General features: G+C 38.0%; 1 protein-coding gene across 3 annotated transcripts in view; it reads left to right on the forward strand.

The window, feature by feature from the left end:
• Positions 1 to 18,385, forward strand: part of MAPKBP1 (mitogen-activated protein kinase binding protein 1) — a 79,476-nt gene that overhangs the window by 23,188 nt on the left and 37,903 nt on the right. For 2 of the 3 annotated variants that reach the window (XM_051977126.1, XM_051977127.1), the window contains exon 3: positions 9,044 to 9,135. The exons of the other annotated variant lie outside the window; for it this stretch is intronic. In XM_051977126.1, coding sequence (XP_051833086.1) covers positions 9,044 to 9,135 — 92 coding nt within the window. The remainder of the gene's footprint in view (positions 1 to 9,043; positions 9,136 to 18,385) is intronic. 3 annotated transcript variants of the gene reach the window in all.

An 18,385-nucleotide genomic window follows, 5' to 3' on the forward strand; every position in this document is an offset into this window, starting at 1 on the left:
CAAGTTATATGCATGGGTAATTTTACAGCATTGACAATTGCCAGACCTTTTGTTCCAATTTTTCCCCTCCTTCCCCCATCACCTCCCCCCAATAGCAGGTAGACCAATACATATTAAATATGTTAAAGTATAAATTAAATACAATATAAGTATACATGTCCTAACAGTTATTTTGCTGTACAAAAAGAATCAGACTTTGAAATAGCTTACTATTAGCCTGTGAAAGAAATCAAAAATGCAGGCTGACAAAAATATAGGGATTGGAAATTCTATGTAATGATTCATAGTTATCTCCCAGAGTTCTTTTGCTGGGTATAGCTGGTATAGCTGGTTCAATTCATTATTGCTCTGTTGCAACTGATTTGGTTCATCTCATTGCTGGAGATGGCCACGTCCATCAGAATTGATCGTCATATAGTATTGTTGAAGTATATAATGATCTCCTAGTCCTGCTCATTTCACTTAGTTCATATAAGTCTCTCCAGGCCTTTCTGAAATCATCCTGCTGGTCATTTCTTACTGAACAATAATATTAGGACCAACTTTATTTGAAATTACGGATGAGTTTGAATTCTAAAGATCATCTTTATTTTACTCTTTTGACTTCCTTAACATCTTTGCAGCATTTAGCACTGTTGACCATCCATCTTCACCTACTTGAACCTTTTTTTTTCCTTTCTTTTTTTAATATCATTAGTTATCCTGGTTGTTTTCTTACTTTTGAGTACTTTGTTTTTTGTACTGATTGCTTTCGTCCTGTCTGCCTCCCAAATGTAGTTTAGCAAGATCCTACCCTTGCCCCCTTTTTTCTTTCTTTACCATATTTCTCCTAGCTAGCTGAGTCAATCTCACCTCAGTGTAAGTAACTCAGATTTTTATCTGTAACTTTGACCTCCCTTAAAAGCTCTATCCCAGTTTCAACAATATGCTTGAATGGTGCACCTTGATGCACCAAAACCTCAGGCTCAGCATCATTTCCACAAAACCATCTCTTACTTCTGATTTTCTTTTCACTCCCAGTGCTACCATTCTTCTAATTACTTGGACTAAAAACTACTGTCCTTCCCTCCAGACCAGTCAAGCCCCAAGTTCTTTCCTTTGTACCTCCATGTCTCTTGAATAATTTCTCTTCTTTTTCTTCCCTTCTGTCTTCTGTGACCCTCATTTTCTCCTGCTGCAGTAACAAGTAACTAAATTTTTATTTCCTTGTCTCCAGTCTTATGCCAGTTTAATTATTTTGTTTTTGTTTCATCCATACTTGTAATTTCAATTGTTGTAGGAAACTCCCTTCCCCATCTGGAATATTGAAAGACTAAGTGGCTAGACCATGATCACTCAGCTAAAATGTCAAATGGAGACTAGAACCTAGTTTTTCTGACACAAGATCAGTCTAATATTCACTACATCATGTTGTTTCTCCTCAGATTAATTTTCTTAAACACAGGTTTGCCCATGTCACTTTGCTGCTCAAAAGCCTGCTGGTTCTTTTTTGCCTACAAAGTGAAACTCAAATCTCCCTACCTGGAATTGGAGGCTTTCCATAGTTTAGCCCCATTTTGGCTCTAATTATGTATTATTTCCTTTTGCCCCAGCCAGATGCCACTGCTTGCTATGCCTTAAACCAGGGGTCCTCAAACTACCGCCCGCGGGCCAGATGCAGCAGCTGAGGATGTTTATCCCCCTCACCCAGGGCTATGAAGTTTCTTTATTTAAAGGCTCACAAAACAAAGTTTTTGTTTTTTACTATAGCCTGGCCCTCCAACAGTCTGAGGGACAGTGAACTGGTCCAGTATTTTAAAAGTTTGAGGACCCCTGCCTTAAATGTTCCTTGTTTCCTTTACATGCTCTATACTTTCTTACCTTTTTGGCTTTGCTTCATACCACTTATTCATCTTGGCATCCCCTTCTGCTTCTTTTACCTGTCAGCCTTAAAGGCCTGGCCCCAAATCTACCTTTTCCTTTAAACTTTCCATCATCAGATGTGAGTCTTCATTTCATAGAACCCCCAGGGCACTTCAGATATTTCTTTTAAAACATTTATTGATTTTTTTAAATATCACTGACATTTCCCAATATTGACCCTCCCATAAAATCCTCCCTTGCTGCAAAGGAAAGTGCTTGTGCTCTTTGTCTCTCCCTCTCTCTCTCCCTTCCTGTTTCCCTCCCTCTCTCTGTCTTTGTATTTCTCTCTCTTCTCTTTCTTCTTCCCTCCCTCCCTTCCCCCCTTCCCCCTCTGTCTCTCTTTCTGTCTCTATCTGTCTCTTTCTGTCTCTGTCTTTCTCTCAACACATTCACAGCATATGTAGCAATTGTCATATACATAGTCTACTAAGAGGAGAGAAGATATATTCCACCAGCTGTTCTTTGGAAGCAGTAAAGTTTATTTCTTTTCCTTTTGATTCAGCTGTTTCTTGGTGTTATTTTTATTTACATTATTGTAGTCATTTTACATATTTTTCTAATTCTGCTTTCTTCATTCTGTGTTCAGTGTATCCATATCTAATCATGTTTCTCTAGATTCTTCATATTTGTTTTTTATTATAGTACAATAATATTGAATAATATTCATATTCCAGAATTTGTTTAGATACTCCCCAATAGATAGTAGTCCATTTTGTTTCTAGGTTTTTTTCTGCCACAAAAGGTGCTACTATGAACATTGGGTATGTATGAGGTCTTTCTTTTAGTCTTTAACTCATGTCTAGTAGTGCCTCTCTAATGTGCCTCTCTAATGACTCATATTATGTATTACTTTGATTATTTGTGTACTTTTTCTCTCCTAGTAGATGATAAATTCCTTGAGGGCAGAAGCCATGTTTCAGATTCATCTTTTTGTCCCTATATTACAGTGCCTTGTACATATTAGGTAGGTGTTTAATAAATATTTGAACTAGTGTCCCTTTTTTCCTCTCCTTCCACTCTAACTAGGGACTGCACAGCCTTTATATTTTCAGTGCATACTTTACATTATGCTTTATATATACATTGGAAGTTTGGATTGCTTTGAACATATTTTATTATATCATTAGGCAATGGGAGTCTTTTTCTCCTTTCCCTTCCTTAATGGCACACTGTGAAGACTGATGGAGAACATGGTCCAGTTGACATTGTGTGAGGAGTGTTGGCGTCCCTGCCTTGTGCTTGTGGTAATTCTGCTATCTGGCAGCTTGGTTGAAGAGAGAAGTTGACACCCGTTTCGGTGTGAGTGTAGGCTTTCCCCATCACAGGGTATTATACCTACAGAAGCTTGGGCTGTACCTGTTTTGTTCTCTATAATGTGGAGCTCAGCTCTGGATAAATAAGGGGGATCATCAGCAGGCAGTAAGTGGCTCGTTTTTCAGTTGTGAGCCTCTGCCTCTGCAGTGAATACTGTTGTTGGAATTTAAAATAAAACCAAGAAAACACTTGGCTGCCTGCAGCACCTGTTCTCCATGGCTCTTCAGACTGATTTCTTCTTTTGGTAGGAGCTACATTTCAAAGACTATGGTAGTAGTCTTTGTGCCTGAAGTTTCATTCAGGCATAAGTTTTTAGGCCCTGACTTAGGTTAGCTGACTTTCTTCACATATTTCCACCTCTGCCCATCCCTGGCTTGTTTTCTTCACTCCCCAAACTATTCTTTTAGTTAATTCATCCAAGAATTATGTCTTAAATGCCTGTTATATATACCAGATACAGTGATAGGTACTAGAGCTACGAAGACAAAAATGAAACAAGTGTGCTTCAGGAGCTTACATTCCACTGGGGATGAGGAGAGGAAAGATAATGTACATAGAAAAATAAGTATAGAATATGTACAAAATGGATATAGACATTTTGAGGGTGAGAATTTAGAATATATATGGTCCTTGTGCAAGATGGTACCTCATGTGATCTTTGAAAGAAGCTAGTGTTTCTATAAGATGAGTGGAACCATATATTCTAGGCATTGGGCTACAGCCTTAGCAGCAGTGCAGCATTGTACAAACATCCTTGTATTCTCTCTGGTTCATTTCTGCCCTGCTCCTTGTGCCCTATCTTCCATCCTGGACATCATGCCTGAGAGAAGCTAAGTCACTATTGGGCTCTGTACTCTCAAGGATCACAGTTCTTATCTTAACCCTGGCCAAACAGAAAGGTACACTCTCTCCCATTCCACTCCATGTACACCTCTAGCTTTGAGAACTGTAATAATCAAATCAACAGCACCATTGTCTCTAGGATGGAAGTGTCAGTATATTACTATTCTACTTACCAAACTCCCTTCAATGGCCAGTTTTCTGTTCTATTAGAATATAAACTCTTTGAGAACAAAGCCTCTTTTTGCTTTTACATTTGTTCTGCACTCAGCTGTGCTTGGCACTTAGTAGGCACTTAATTAATGTTTTTTATTCTTCTATTCATCTCAACAATAAGTAAGTCATGAATCCTAGATTACGTGAACGAGTAAGAGTAAGTCAGTCATAGAACTTGGTCTGTACATTTCCATTGCTGGTTGGGTGAATTCTATTGAAGTAACTAGAAGAATCAGAAATAAGGAAAGGATAGGGAAGTATAGAATTGTTAAGCTACTACCTTTCTAACTCACAGCCAGTTTGGACTGCTAATGAGGTTCAAGAATTTGGAGTGCACAGAGTTGTCTGTAATAAATTCAGGGACTCAAACTAGTCTTCCATTCAGTAACTTTATTAAGATGCCTTATAGACTAAATTCCCTAGCAGAACTTGTGAATAGGAAAAAGGAGAGGACCTTTTATAGGGAAGGACTTAAAGCAGAGTATGCTGACTATGCTAATTGCTTGCTTCAGAAAGTTATTCAAAATAACTTAAGGGATTGACATTTATAGCTTTGCCCCCTGATTATATACATTGATTTTGGAAGTCAAGATAATCCTATCTGTGAAAGAAATTCAAGGAGGCTCCACTTCCACCGAGGCCCACTTAGAGACAAAATAATCCTGTCAATGTCCCTCCCTGCTTGCCTCAGAAAGTTACCTCCTCCGTTGACATCTGTTGACATCTTTGGCTTGGCTTCCTGATTATATATAGTAACTGTGAGGTCAAGATAATCCTGTCAATGACCCTCCTTTATGGCCCATATAGATAACTGGATTGCTATCAGAGAAATGGCCTTTTTGCTAGGGTCTTATTCACCTTATCTATGCCAGCAATTTACCTAATGTTTCTGTGTAGTGCTTAGCATAAAATAGATTGAAACTGAATGGCTGGCAGAGCAGACAAAAATTGGGTGATGGGAGTGAGGCAGAGTTCTTACTGTCTTTGTGAAGTTAGGGCTCATCTTAAGTCTTTCTGCAAAGGAAATATACTGCTCAGCTGCTTTGTGGAAAGCAAAGTGACTTTAAAGTCTTTCTCTTTAGGTTTTTTGATAAAAGGTTTCTTTACTTAGCTTTCTTTGCTTGCTTTGATGTTCTCTTGGGATTTCTTGATAGGAGAAATAAATAGAAGTGATAGAATGTTGATGTTGTGCTTGGGAGAAGCTGTGGTTCCACCTGGGTTCAAGACTGTCTTTGTGACTCTATCAGCCTCTATAGAGGAACTGTATTTGTACCTGGGGTGGTGATAATCTGAAATCTGGTTTTTGAGGCCTATAGAGCCTTTGGTTCAAGTGATTGAAATTGAGCAGGAGCCTCAGGACATCAGTTGCTCCGAAAGTCCAATCCAAACCTCCCTGAAAACAGGAAGCTGGTTTGAGTTAAGAACATAAAATAAAAAGCAGCTGATGCTTCTGAATTTGGTTTCCCTACCCTTCCCCCTTTATACCACCAAGGGAAATAACTGCCTTCTTTTCCCCTCAGAAAGGACAGCCAGAAATCCAGAGAAACAAACAAACAACAACAACAACAACAAAAAAAAAACCCCAAACTCTACAAATTTCTTTGAAAATGAATCAGACTCCTGCCTACTAGGGCTTTCCCAGCCAGAAGTATGGTCCACTATCCCTTAGCCATGGGAAGGAAAATGACTAAATCTGTAGGGCATTCAAAGATTAGAGCCTGTCACTCCCTTTTGCTTTTTGGAAGAGGTTGTAATGCTCTTTGGGTCTAAATAATACCAGGGTCCTTTTTTTTCCTTTCAAGACATTAAAGAAGTTTGGATTTGGAGCACTATCCAACAAATCCAAAATAGTCAAAATTATTTCCAGATTAAAATGCATCTCTAGGCCCACCAAAAAACTCTTTAGGGGAGTGGGGAGTAGGATGCCTCAAAACAAACACTATGCTTTTCATTAGACCAGTCTCACAAAAACTCTGAATTGTCTCCATAGGATTGCACCTAAAGAGCCTTGTTGTTATAAAGTTGCGTTCAACTCTTACTGGAGTGATTTGCCATTTCCTTCTCCAACACATTTTACATCTGAGGAAACTGAGGCTAACAGGGTTAAATGACTTGTCCAGAGTTACACAAGTGTCAAAAGCCTGATTTGAACTCATGGAAATGAGTTTTCCTGACTCCGGGCCCAGCACTTCATCAGACACTGTGCCACCTAACAGGACAGACTAGTTTGAATTGAATTTAAAAGATATAATCAAATTATCAGGCCCCCAGTTCATTCAAATAATAAACTCCTAGAAAAGGTTATTTTCAATTATCATTATCAACAATCATTATTATTCACACGAATACTACATATTTCCACTGGAAATATCAAATTTATCTTTTATATAATTCTAACTTCAAATTTGAATTGAATACTTATGACTATTTCAGGAGGAATTCATTATTACACTAATTGGGACCTAATTGTATTTCTTCCCTAAAACAGCTACTTGGTTTAGTAGGAAATCGCTTGAGTATGGCTCTCTGTGTGGTTATTCGGTGCTTAATGCCTGAAGGGAAGAGTTTGGCATTCTTCCAGTATAAGGAGGTTAAGCAGGGGTTAGATAGGCCAACCATAGCCTGTGAGCCAAATCAGCCCTGCCCCAGCAAACTAAGAATGGTTTTTACATTTATAAATAAAGTTTTATTGTATTTTCAAATGTAAAAATCATTTTTAACTTTCAGATTTACAAAACACAGGTCTTGTAATTTGCTACAAGCCCTTTGGTTAAAGCCCATAGAACCACAGCATCAGCTGAATTTTCTCATTTACACATATTTTGAACTCTCTAGACAATACTTCATTTGAGAAGGGGTACAGAATAAAAGTAATCAGGGTTTGAAATAGGTTCAGTGCAAAGGGGAAGAAACTATTAAGAATGTTTGGGAAAAGCCAAAATCCTTTTATTCCACTAAGGAATGTCAGTTCTTTATTTAGGCTAGTCCCTCTAAACTTGCCAGATGGGCATTGGAGTCTCCCAGCTAAAGCCTGAAGTGTCTCTCAGTACCTGTTTGATAGGTATTAGAGTTCCCTACCTAAAGTACTCATTGCCAAAAGATATACATTGGCTTGTATTCTGGCTTACAGTTTGTGGAAATTCAAGGATCTCTTTTATATATGATTTTGGATTGAACCAGTTTTGGAGGATTTATTCTGGTACAGTGTGGTTAGTAAAGAGAATGTGTTCCCAATACACATTATCTCTGTAATGAAATTCAAATCAAGTTCCAATCAGGACTGCTTGAATCTATAAATTGGGGCAAATCATGGGGGAAGAAACATCCTAATGCCTTTTGAGATTCTTTGGGCTTAGAAATAACGCTGTGGTGGTAAGGCACAGCTCCCCCAAAGTATTTGTGGTTCCTACCACATATGTCCTTGATTTGGGGATTTTTATAGTATGATAACAACCTAAACCTTCAGCATTGCAATTCTACAGTTCCACACATTAAAGAAAGGTGTCAAGCGGCTGAACACTCCTCTCTGTCATGTCTTTATTAGATTGAGGCAATATTACTGAGTAGAGCCATAGACAGTAACCTAAACAGAGCTAGAATATGATGAGTCCAGGGGGCACGGGCAACTTGTGAAGTAGAGACAGAAGCAAGAGAAATTTTAGTTATTGAACATATGATTTTGTGGCAGGAAGATAACAGCCTAGTTGATTATAGTTGTAGTTATTGCTTATTTGAGAGATGACCAGATGATTTTGGGAAAACAATGTGAATAATGATGATAGATCTGTTTGGCCTTTCTTTTGGGAGGTCTTAAAGGATTTGATATATTTTTTCCTTGCCATCTTTTGAGAGGAATAAGAATATAGCAGCTTAATAAAAATAACTAGTGTAATCAAGTACTTGTACCTGACAAAATACTTTTATTAGGTAGGTCTGTTTCTTGCTGTCTTTTGAGAGGAATAAGACTATAGTAGCTTAATAAAAATTACTAGTGTAATCAAGTACTTGTACCTAACAAAATACTTTATTAGGTAGGATCTGTTTCTACCTCCTCAGCTTATTTTGTGTACTGGACTGATAGACTTGTGATGTTTGTAGCCTTCTTAATAAGGAATGATGAAATGAAGAGATGTGGATGTTACAGTTTATAAATTCCAAATAGCCTTCTAGTTCTTGGACATTCTTTTCTTAGGTTTAGGACACTGAAACATTGAAAAGAGAGGCTTACCTCCTAGTAGAGTGGTGCAGGACATGAATCCAACTTACCATTTTGTTTTATAGAAATTAACCTTGACCCAGGTAAAACCCCCTTTAAATATAGGTATTGTCTAGAGGTTCATTCCTGTGTGATCAAGAAACTCAGCAGACCTTTTAATCTGGCTTTTTTTTTTCTGCAGAAAACTAGAGAGGCTATTGGATTTGTAGGACACCCCCCCCCCCAAGAGACCAGTGATCGTTGCTGGCTAGCAATGTAAAGTACAGCCAAGTTCATTTCTAACTCTTAAGCCCCAAGTTTCCGTTGTTTGGTTAACATCTCTCTTCCTTGTCTCACTGTTGTATTTTCTTTTTTTTATTATAGCTTTATATTTATGATATGTGCATGGATAATTTTTCAGCACTGACAATTGCAAAATCTTTTGTTCCAATTTTTCCCCTTCTCTTCACTCCCTCCCCTAGATGGCAGGTAGATCAATACATGTTAAATATGTTAAAGTATATGTTAAATACAATATATGTATACATGTCCATACTGTTGTATTTTCTTGATCAGGTAACCTTGGAGAAGGTGCTGGGAATAACAGTGTCTGGAGGCAGAGGACTGGCTTGTGACCCCCGGTCAGGTCTGGTTGCATACCCAGCTGGGTAAGTCACTGGGAAGGAGATCCAATAGCAAGGGAATTTCTAGCTATGGAACTAAAAGCCAGTTGAAAATAGACATAGGTTTCTTGGTTTTCTGGAGGGAAGGAGTTAACAAGTAGTAGGAAAAGTATATTCAATTAAGTCCTTTGCTTGGCATTTTTATAGCATTGATAAAAGGGCAAGTGCACAGAAAGGGATAATGGAAAGGTAGAGGTGAGAAAAGGAATGGGTGGTTTCTTTTTCATATTGCACAATTTATAAAGTTTCTAAATCCTTGCCACTTTGAGAGTTGTCAATGGCAGGGAAGGAAAGCAGAATAGGCTGTGCCTGTTCTAGCCCATCTCACTTCCTTTTTCCTTTCCTTCAGAGGTCCTGTGTATGTGGAACTAGAGTTTCTTCCTTAACATAGTTCCCTCAGGGATTGTGTAGAAGTGCAACCACATTGGTAACCAGACCCTTTTATTCTTTGTTAACTAGGAAAGAGACTTATCTATTCTTACTGCCAACAGAAGAATGAAGCAGTGAACAGTTGCTATAATTGCTGTAGCTATTCTTTTAAATTTATTAACAGATGCATGATTTGCCAGGTTTGCCACAGCTCTCTGTGTAGTTGTCTCTCAAGAGTCATTTCTTTCCTATGCTGAATATCTGTCAGACACTCGAGCAAGAGAACCTCAAATTAAAGGAGGTCCATTCTGTGGCAGGGTACTAAAGTATGCTTCTCCAGTCTTTTCTCTGAGCTAATCTTTCTCCTTTCTCTTGTAGAAAGATCTATGTTAGCTTCTGTAGCTGTGTCTGTAGAAAGAGATAAACAAGTCTCTTCATTGTTCAGAAACAGTGGCAGATGACCTTTGGAGTTGGAGAATCCCCTCTGGGATATCTCATGGGTATTCCACTCCTGACTTTTGTTTATTTGATAAACCTGGTTCTTTTTTGTCTTTGTTATTGCTTGATGTGTAATGCATGCAAGAAAAGCCATTTTCATAATGAGTTCTGTGTCCCTTCAGCCTGGGGAGTTCTACTTCACAGCTTCTTGCTTGCAGTATTCCAAGGCCTTATACCTGGAAGAATGTGTATGGAGCCCCAGGAGAATTGCAGGCATTATCCTTCCCCAAGGAGTACTAGGAACTCCAGGGTATCCTAATGGGTTCACCCTACATTTGCTCCAGAATGTTTAATGTGAGTCAGCTCTGGGCAATGTCCTTGGCTTACACTTTGGCCTATTGTCTTCCCAGAGCTAAAGCTGCTTCTTCTAAATTGTCTCTCACTGTGGATATTCTTTAGTACTATTTTAGGCTAGAATCTACTTTGAACCCTCGGAACCATCATTCTTCTTGATCTATTGGGATATAGAAAGAGTACCAAATTGCCTGAGCAGGCTGTTTCTTTCTCCCTTTTTTGTCCTGGCCCCTCTCCCGATGATCCTAACCCTTTCTCCTTCTTACTTCCATTGCATTTATTTCTGTAGAAGCTGGATCAGGTATCCTAGAAACAAGAAGAGAAACAAAGCATAGTATATCCTCCCAGAGGCTTAGAAGCAAATATCAAACCAAAACAAAATTTGCTAAAAGGAAATGAAACAGCACAAGGAGTTAAGAAATTGGAGGAGAGGGATATAAAGCAGTCAGAAGTAGATTTAGGTTAATTTTTAGGCTGCTTTATATGGCCATTGTCTCATTTTTTAAAAAATTGTTTGGAGACTCAGTTACATTGCTTTTGGCATTCCTCCAATATTTCCTTACTGTTTTAACTTTCTCTAGCAAACTTACCTCTTTGTTGCCATACACTGTGTTCTCTTTGTTCATGGAAACCCTGAGTAGTGACCAGGTGTCTTCTCTGAGTTCAGCTCAACAAACTGAATATCTACAATGTTTAGGTCCAAATCAGTTTCCCTTTTTCTGATTGACTGGATTCAGAAAGTTCAGAAGTTTTGGAATTTAGTATCAATCCAGTTGTTCTCTATTGCCATTAGGTTTGTAGAATTACTCTTCTTGTTCTTAGCACTTGATAATGATTGGGCCAGAGTTTATTTGGAGCTTCCTATAAATGTTTCTACTATACTCCTACCTATGTTTCTGAAGGGACTGGGAGACGTTCTAAGAAAGAAGATAGCATGAGCCAGCATTCAGGAGGCTTCCAAATTATGTATGTGTCAAGACTGAAAGTTTTTGTGTATTTGCAAGAATTCAGCACTTTTCGAGTCTTCATTAAGCTATATTATACTCGTGAGAATTCTAACAATATAACTGTTATCACATCATTGGAGATCAGGGTCTGAGGGTTACTATGTGAAGTATGAAGACAGAATCTTCTCTCTTTTTGGTTTTGATTTGATGGGTATAACACAAAGAGGTAAATATTTTTTCTCCTTCCCATGGGGTAAGGGAGAGAGAATTATTATAATTAGTGCATAACTGGGTGTCAGGGCTTAAGGAATTTTGTGTACTGTTTAAGTTTTTTGGGTCATTGTAGTTAGAGGAATCACAAACACTTGGACTGAAACTGCCTTCCTTCCGGGCTTCTTGAAGGCTGGATACCTGCAACAAGTATCTCTTAGCATGGATTTAGCATGGAATTGATAGGGACAATAATTATCTAATTTAGCTTGGTACTTAACAGTTCTCTAGTTCACTAATGAACTTAGTACTTATGAGTTCACACCTTTCACACCTTTAAGAGAGCATATATAAGCTAGGAGCCTCAACCAGGATTGAGTCCAGGAGATTCACAAGTCTTAACCCACTCTTGGAGACAGAGTCAGATTCATTTCATATTCTACCTTTGTGCTGGCTGGAGACTTGGAGGGAGCTAGGTGCTGAAGCTCAAGACTTTGAAGGACACAATAAAGGATTTGGACTTTAATCCTTGGCTGCATTTGAGGTGATTATTACTTTGAATTGAAATGAATGCTGCTCCCAGAAGCCCCCCAAGAAACCTGCTTCCAGAGAACATTATATTTTAGAGAAGAGAATACTACAGTTGAACTGAAGAAAAGTTGTAGCCTTCTAAATCCATCCCCAGTACCTACTGTTATAAGTCTCTGGCTTATAGAGGTCAATATAGCAAGAGCAAAGATTAGAAATGGATGAACTCCATTAAGCTAAACTTAAAGAACAAGGAATAGAAGAAATTGGTAGGAAATGGGAGTGAGCTTTTGCTCAGATTTATCTTGGGCCTTAGAAGAATGAAGGAGATAATGCATTTGCATTACTTATTTTTGAATTGCTTATATTACCCCAGAAGAATTTAAGTTCCTTGAGAGCTTAGAGAGTTCATCTTTTTTTTGGTTTGTCTTAGTGATGGGGAGAGCTATATGCATCCAGAGAAAAGACTATGGAGACTGAATGTGGATCACAACATAGTTTTTTCACCTTTGTTGTTATTTGCTTTTTTTTTCTTTCTCATTTTTCTTTTTGGTCTGATTTTTCTTGTGCAAGATGATAAATTTGGAAATATCTTTAGAAGAATTGCACATGTTAAATCTATATTGTATTGCTGGTTGTCTAAGTGAAGGACTATATATAGGAAGAGGGGAGCTAAGGACAGTTTTGCCAAAAAGGAAAAAAAAAAGGTTACTAACATATTTTTTATTTGTTTTTGCTGAGGCAGTTGGGATCAAGTGATTTGCCCAGGGTCACACAGCTAGTAAGTGTTAAGTGTCTGAGGTCAGATTTGAACTCAGGTCCTCCTGACTTCAGGGCCAGTGCTCTATCCATGCACCACTTAGCTGCCCCTCTAACATGTTTTTTGAAATGAATAGAGGGAGGAAGAAAAATCCAGAGCACGGGTTTTGCAGGGGTGAGTGTTAAAAACTATCTTTGCATGTACTTTGAAAAATAAAAAGCTATTATAAAAAAAAAAAGAATTAGCTTAGTGATGAATATATTGCTCTTCAAAGATCATAAAGCATCAGTAATGTGCTGTGCTATAAGAAAATACTTGAGTGATCTGAGATCTCATCAATATGGATAGCCTTACTACCAACACATTGTACCTTCTCTACTATTCCATATGTAGTCTTTGAAAATTGTAGTAGGTGAATAATGAATCACCTATGGCCAGCCTAAGGAGGAGCCTCACCAAAATGGCTAGGTTAAATTTGGGTTAAAAGGAAAAGATACTGGCCCAGAATCAAATCTTTTCCAATACGCCAGTCTGCCAAAGCGTTTTCTCTACTAAGAATAAAAACCAAGAGTCACTTGCATGCTTATGAAAAAAACAAATCTGAAGTAGAGATTTGGTATAGGTTGTGATAGGGAAAATACAGAAATAAATAAGGGATCAATATAACATGATATCTATCTTCAATAAACATAGATTCCTAAATTTAGACAAATAAATGTAAATATAATTATTTATTTATTAAGATTTTTTAAGATTAATTAAGATTTAAGAGTTGGAAAGGAACCTTAGTGTGACTTCCACATTTCACTTTTGAGGAAAATAGGGCCTGGAATGGGCTAAAGTTTTGTTCAGAGTCAGGCATGAAAGGCAGGCAGATTTGTGATTAATCTTACTCTAAATCCAATGTGTTTAGAGAGAGTGTTCGCCCAGAGATAAAAGGTTTATTACTTTGCACCTACTCTTGGGGTGGTTGTAAGCACCACATGAGATAATATTTTAAAGTGTTTCACGGGATCTGGCTCATGGTAGATACTTAATAAGTACTTGTTTCTGGCCCTCTTCCTAACACTGACTTCATCTATTGAGCCTATTTTCGTGGGTGTGATCCAGTTAAGTCCCAGCTACCCCATGGAGTATGGCAGGAAGTATTAGCTGTCACAGTATATCAGGCTATTTACTTGGACTCAGGAAGACCTGAGTTTGAATCATACCAGCCTTGTGATCCTGGACTTGTGTTCATGTTACAAGATGAAGGCACAAGACTTAATGGTTTCTGAGACTCCTTTCAGCTTTAAAATTTATAATATGAAGAATGAGGCTTCTTAGTTCTAATTTACTGAAGGAAGATTTTGGATGTAACTGGCTCTAACATAAGTCCACAGTGCTCCTCTCCTTCCCTGCCAGTCCTAAATCTGCCCCATCTTATCCCCCACTCCCACTCTTCAATTCGCCATTTTCTCCTAAAACATTTTCTTCCAGTTGACTCAGCATCAGAGGAAGAGATAGATGAAATTAGGATTTGACTCTATCTCCTATTGATGAGGGAAGGTAGAACATCTGAGAATATTGGCTTTTAAATAATAGCAGGCCTGGGCCTGTCCATTCAGGGAATCTTGAGGAAAATTTTAGCATAGTGGCTCCTAGTATCTGGCTTCAGGCTTTTGCAATATGTGATTCCTTTAAGAACTGAGACCAGAACTGCCAGGAGCCTGATGATTGGCATTGCAGGAATCAGGGATCTCTTCCTGTTCGGGGGTTTCATGAATAAAGACTCAGCTTTTGGGTTCTGTCCTCCTTGGAAAGGGAACCTAAGCCAACATTACTGGAGGAACGAGGGCCCATGTGAGGATGACTGCTTAAGGAGCTTGGCAAGGTCAGGTAGATGTCATGGCTGAGGGCCAGAAATGATGCAAACTGGAACCACACCCTCCTTTCCTCTAACAGAGTGAGGATATTGGTCAAAGGTCATCAAATAAAGTTTATTAAGCTCTTATATCAGCATGAAGATGTGGAAGCTCATTAAGCTGCCATCAGGCAATTCTTCTTCTCATAGGAGGAAGATGTTCTATGTGGGAAAAGGCACCTGCTAGAGGAGAAGTAGATTCTTTGCCATACCTATATCTTTCTCAGAGTCTACAAAGTCATAGTCCTTGTGTCCTAGATTGAGAACATTTTAATGTGACCTATTTCTTTTTAAAGTGTTGTAAGGTCTGGAGATGAGAGCATATTGTATGACATTTTATTTCATTTTTCAGTCCCTCATGTATTTGTGAGGTCTCTCCTTCCCCTGCCTCTTCAGCATACAATTGAGTACAAGAGAAGGAAAGAAAGCATTATTTTTTCTTTTCTGGCCATCTCCTCCTTCCCTCACTCCTTTCCCCAACTACTTGTGATTTTTATATATAAACAAATCTGACCTATCTTCCTCCTTTGACCATAGTTGGATACCAAAGGGGAATGAGGAAACCAACATGATTATGAAATACTAAAGACTTCTTCCACATGGAATAAGTATCTACATTTCTCCCTATGGGCCGTGTGGTGCCAAGGTGAAGGCACTTAGTCTTAAGTATACAGTTCAGAACCAACTTAAACTTTGACTATGTCACACAAGAACAAAAAACCAATACTTCTAAATTTTTCTGTTTAGTATGGCTTGATTTTACAACAAGACAATAAATTCTTTATGTTATTGGTCTAAACTAATAAGAGGTGCATTAATTGCAGACCACTCTGGCCCAAGACTTTTGCTATGCAGATAAGTCTTCACTGGGGCCCCTTCTCTAAGGTTAAATATTTAACATTTTTATTAAATACTATAAAATGCATATATGTAATTAAATTTTCATAACTCTGAATTATCACATTAAGTTTGGTTCAAGTACTGGATTAAGAACCAGAATTCAAGGTGGCACAATGGATAGCTCACCAGCCTTGAAGTCAGGAGGACCTGAATTCAAATATGCCCTCAGACATTTAACACTTTCTGGCTGTGTGACCCTGGGCAAGTTACTTAACCCCAATTGCCGGCGAGGTGGGGGGGCGGGGAGAAGAACCAGGATTCAATATCCTGTAGCTCTAAAATATAGTACTGTTTTTGCTATATTTGACTGCATTATTTTGGATTAGAAGAGTTAGATTAAAGAGAGGAATACTTGTTAGAAGATTATAGACAGTTTTTAGTGGCAGAGGTGGGTAAAGACTTTTTTGCTAGGATAGTAGGCATAATGAGAGATCTCATGGGCTTGAATTGATTTACTTGGAACTTGATATGACTTGATGTAATAGACAGGGATGAATTACAGATAACATTAATGTTTTGAATATGGGTAACAGTAAATAGTAGTACTGCAGATAGAAATAGTAAAGTCAAAAGACCTGCAGATTTTGGGGAAAAGGACTAATTCTGATTTTGGAAGTGTTGAATTTGTTACTAGTTAAACATCCTAATAGTGATGCCCTATAGGCTGTTAAGAGGTAAAAACTTAAAGCTTAGAAGAAAGATCAAGGATGCAGATAATAAATTTGAGAATAGTTCTTAGAAGTATGGTCTCCCCTTCTTTGGCCTTAAATTGTTTGAGAGACTCTTTCAGGAGTCTGCAAAGTCAAAATCTTTTTTCATAATAATACTAAGATATTTAGTTTTCAATATGGTAAATAGCACTAGACATAATCCATATAAAAATTCTTTGGGAGAATCATCAATTTTTTAAGAATGTAAAGGAATCTTGGTACCAAAAGTTTGAGAACCATTACCATAGAGACAATAGTTCTAATAGTGGAAGTAAATACGATTTCAGAGGGAGAAAGTATAGAGAGATGAGAAGAGCAGTAATGGGTCAACTGGTCCACAAATGATAGAACAGAAGCATACAGGTGCCAAGGTCACACAACAAGTTAATCTCAGTGCTGAGTTTAGAACCCAGTTCCTTCAACTCTATCCTTTCATCTCTATTTCTGTGGTAACTACTCTAGTACAGGCCTTCATTGTCACTTGCCTGGACTATTTCTGTAGCTTCTTTCTTGTCTGTGTTCATTTTCTGTCCAACCTATCCTTCATTTTGTAGCCAGAATAGTCTGGCTATATAATTTGGTTTCAGTGGCTCACTCTTGCCTATAAAATAAAATTCAAACTCTTCTGCTTACTATTCAAGACCCTTCCCAGCATGGTCTTGACCTCCCTTTTCAGCCTTAAGTGCTCTGTGCCCCAGCTGTGTACTGAACAGTTCAGCCCTTTAAAGTGTACTCTATGTAGTCTCATATCTTTGTGTCATCACTTATATCAGTACCTGGAAAGCCATCCCTGTCCTTTTAATACCAATTGAAGTGCCACATTTTCCAGAAAGCCTTTCCTGACCTTATAAGTCACATGTTTGTAACTGTCTAGTGTGCTTTTTTCTTTTAAAATTGTTTTATTTATATTTTTAATATATCTTTGATATTTCTTAACTTCTGTTCTCCTCTACCATGCCCAAACCTGTGTGATAATAAATCAAATATAGCACTTGAATATGAAAAATTATTCCTCACTTTACACTTTTAGTCTGTCATCTCTCTGTAGAAATGTGCTTCACTGATAGTCCTCTTAAGTCATAATTGATCACTGCTTTGATCAGAGTTCTGAAGTTTTTCACAATTGTTTTCTTTTATGCAATTGTGGTCATCTGTCTTTTTCTAAAGGCTCTCAACCCAGAATAACAGTGTCTGAATGTAGAGGCTTGAAAAGGAAGAGTCACTATGCGGTTGGAGAATACCTCTGTACCACAGCTCCTTTTCCAATAGAGGTTCAGATCATGCATGATTAGAAACATGTTTCCACATTGTATTAAAGAACTGGCAACTGTTAAGTGTGAGCCAAGTAGTATCCCTGCCTTCATGAAGTTTTTATCGGCGAAGCTCAAAAATGAATTAAAAGAGTATGTATTAAAACCTTATGAAAAATTGTAAATGGTGATTACAGAACAAATAGGCAAAATAAATATGACTAGTGAGTGTTTCTGAGAGGTTGACAAAGACAACTACACTTGTGATGATGGTTTTTTTTAAATTATATTTTATTATTTTCAGTCAGCAAAATCTGTCTTCTCTTCCTTTTACCCTTGCTCCCTTTTCTTCCCTTCCTCCCCCTCACTCCCCCCAGCTGAGGAATATCAACTGCTTCCTCCTACCTCTCCTTGTTTGTATAGATCAGGGGTCCTCACACTAGGGCCTGTGGGCCAGATGCAGCAGCTGAGGACGATTATCCCCCTCACCCAGGCCTATGAAGTTTCTTTATTTAAAGGCCCACAAAACAAAGTTTTTGTTTTTACTATAGTCCAGCCCTCCAAGATAGAAGTATTTTTTTGTTGTCCCTTGGAGTTATTTGACTTCTATTTGTTCCATTCTAATTTTCAGCAATTTGTAATTTGGGTAAAATTGTGTACCCTGATTGTGAGATGAATTTCTCTAATCTTCTTCCTTCCCCCCAAAGCCAATATATTTCTCTTCTCTTTCTATTCCCTTCAAATCCTCAAGCCACTTCCAGGCCTTGTCCAATTAAACTCCCTTTACACCCCTTGAAAATGGAGTCATGTCAGTGGGGACATAGTTTCATATTTGAATGTAAACACTTTATCCCTTATGATTGATT

Source organism: Antechinus flavipes, chromosome 2 (genome assembly GCF_016432865.1).
Source record: "Antechinus flavipes isolate AdamAnt ecotype Samford, QLD, Australia chromosome 2, AdamAnt_v2, whole genome shotgun sequence".
Taxonomy (NCBI): Eukaryota; Metazoa; Chordata; class Mammalia; order Dasyuromorphia; family Dasyuridae; genus Antechinus; species Antechinus flavipes.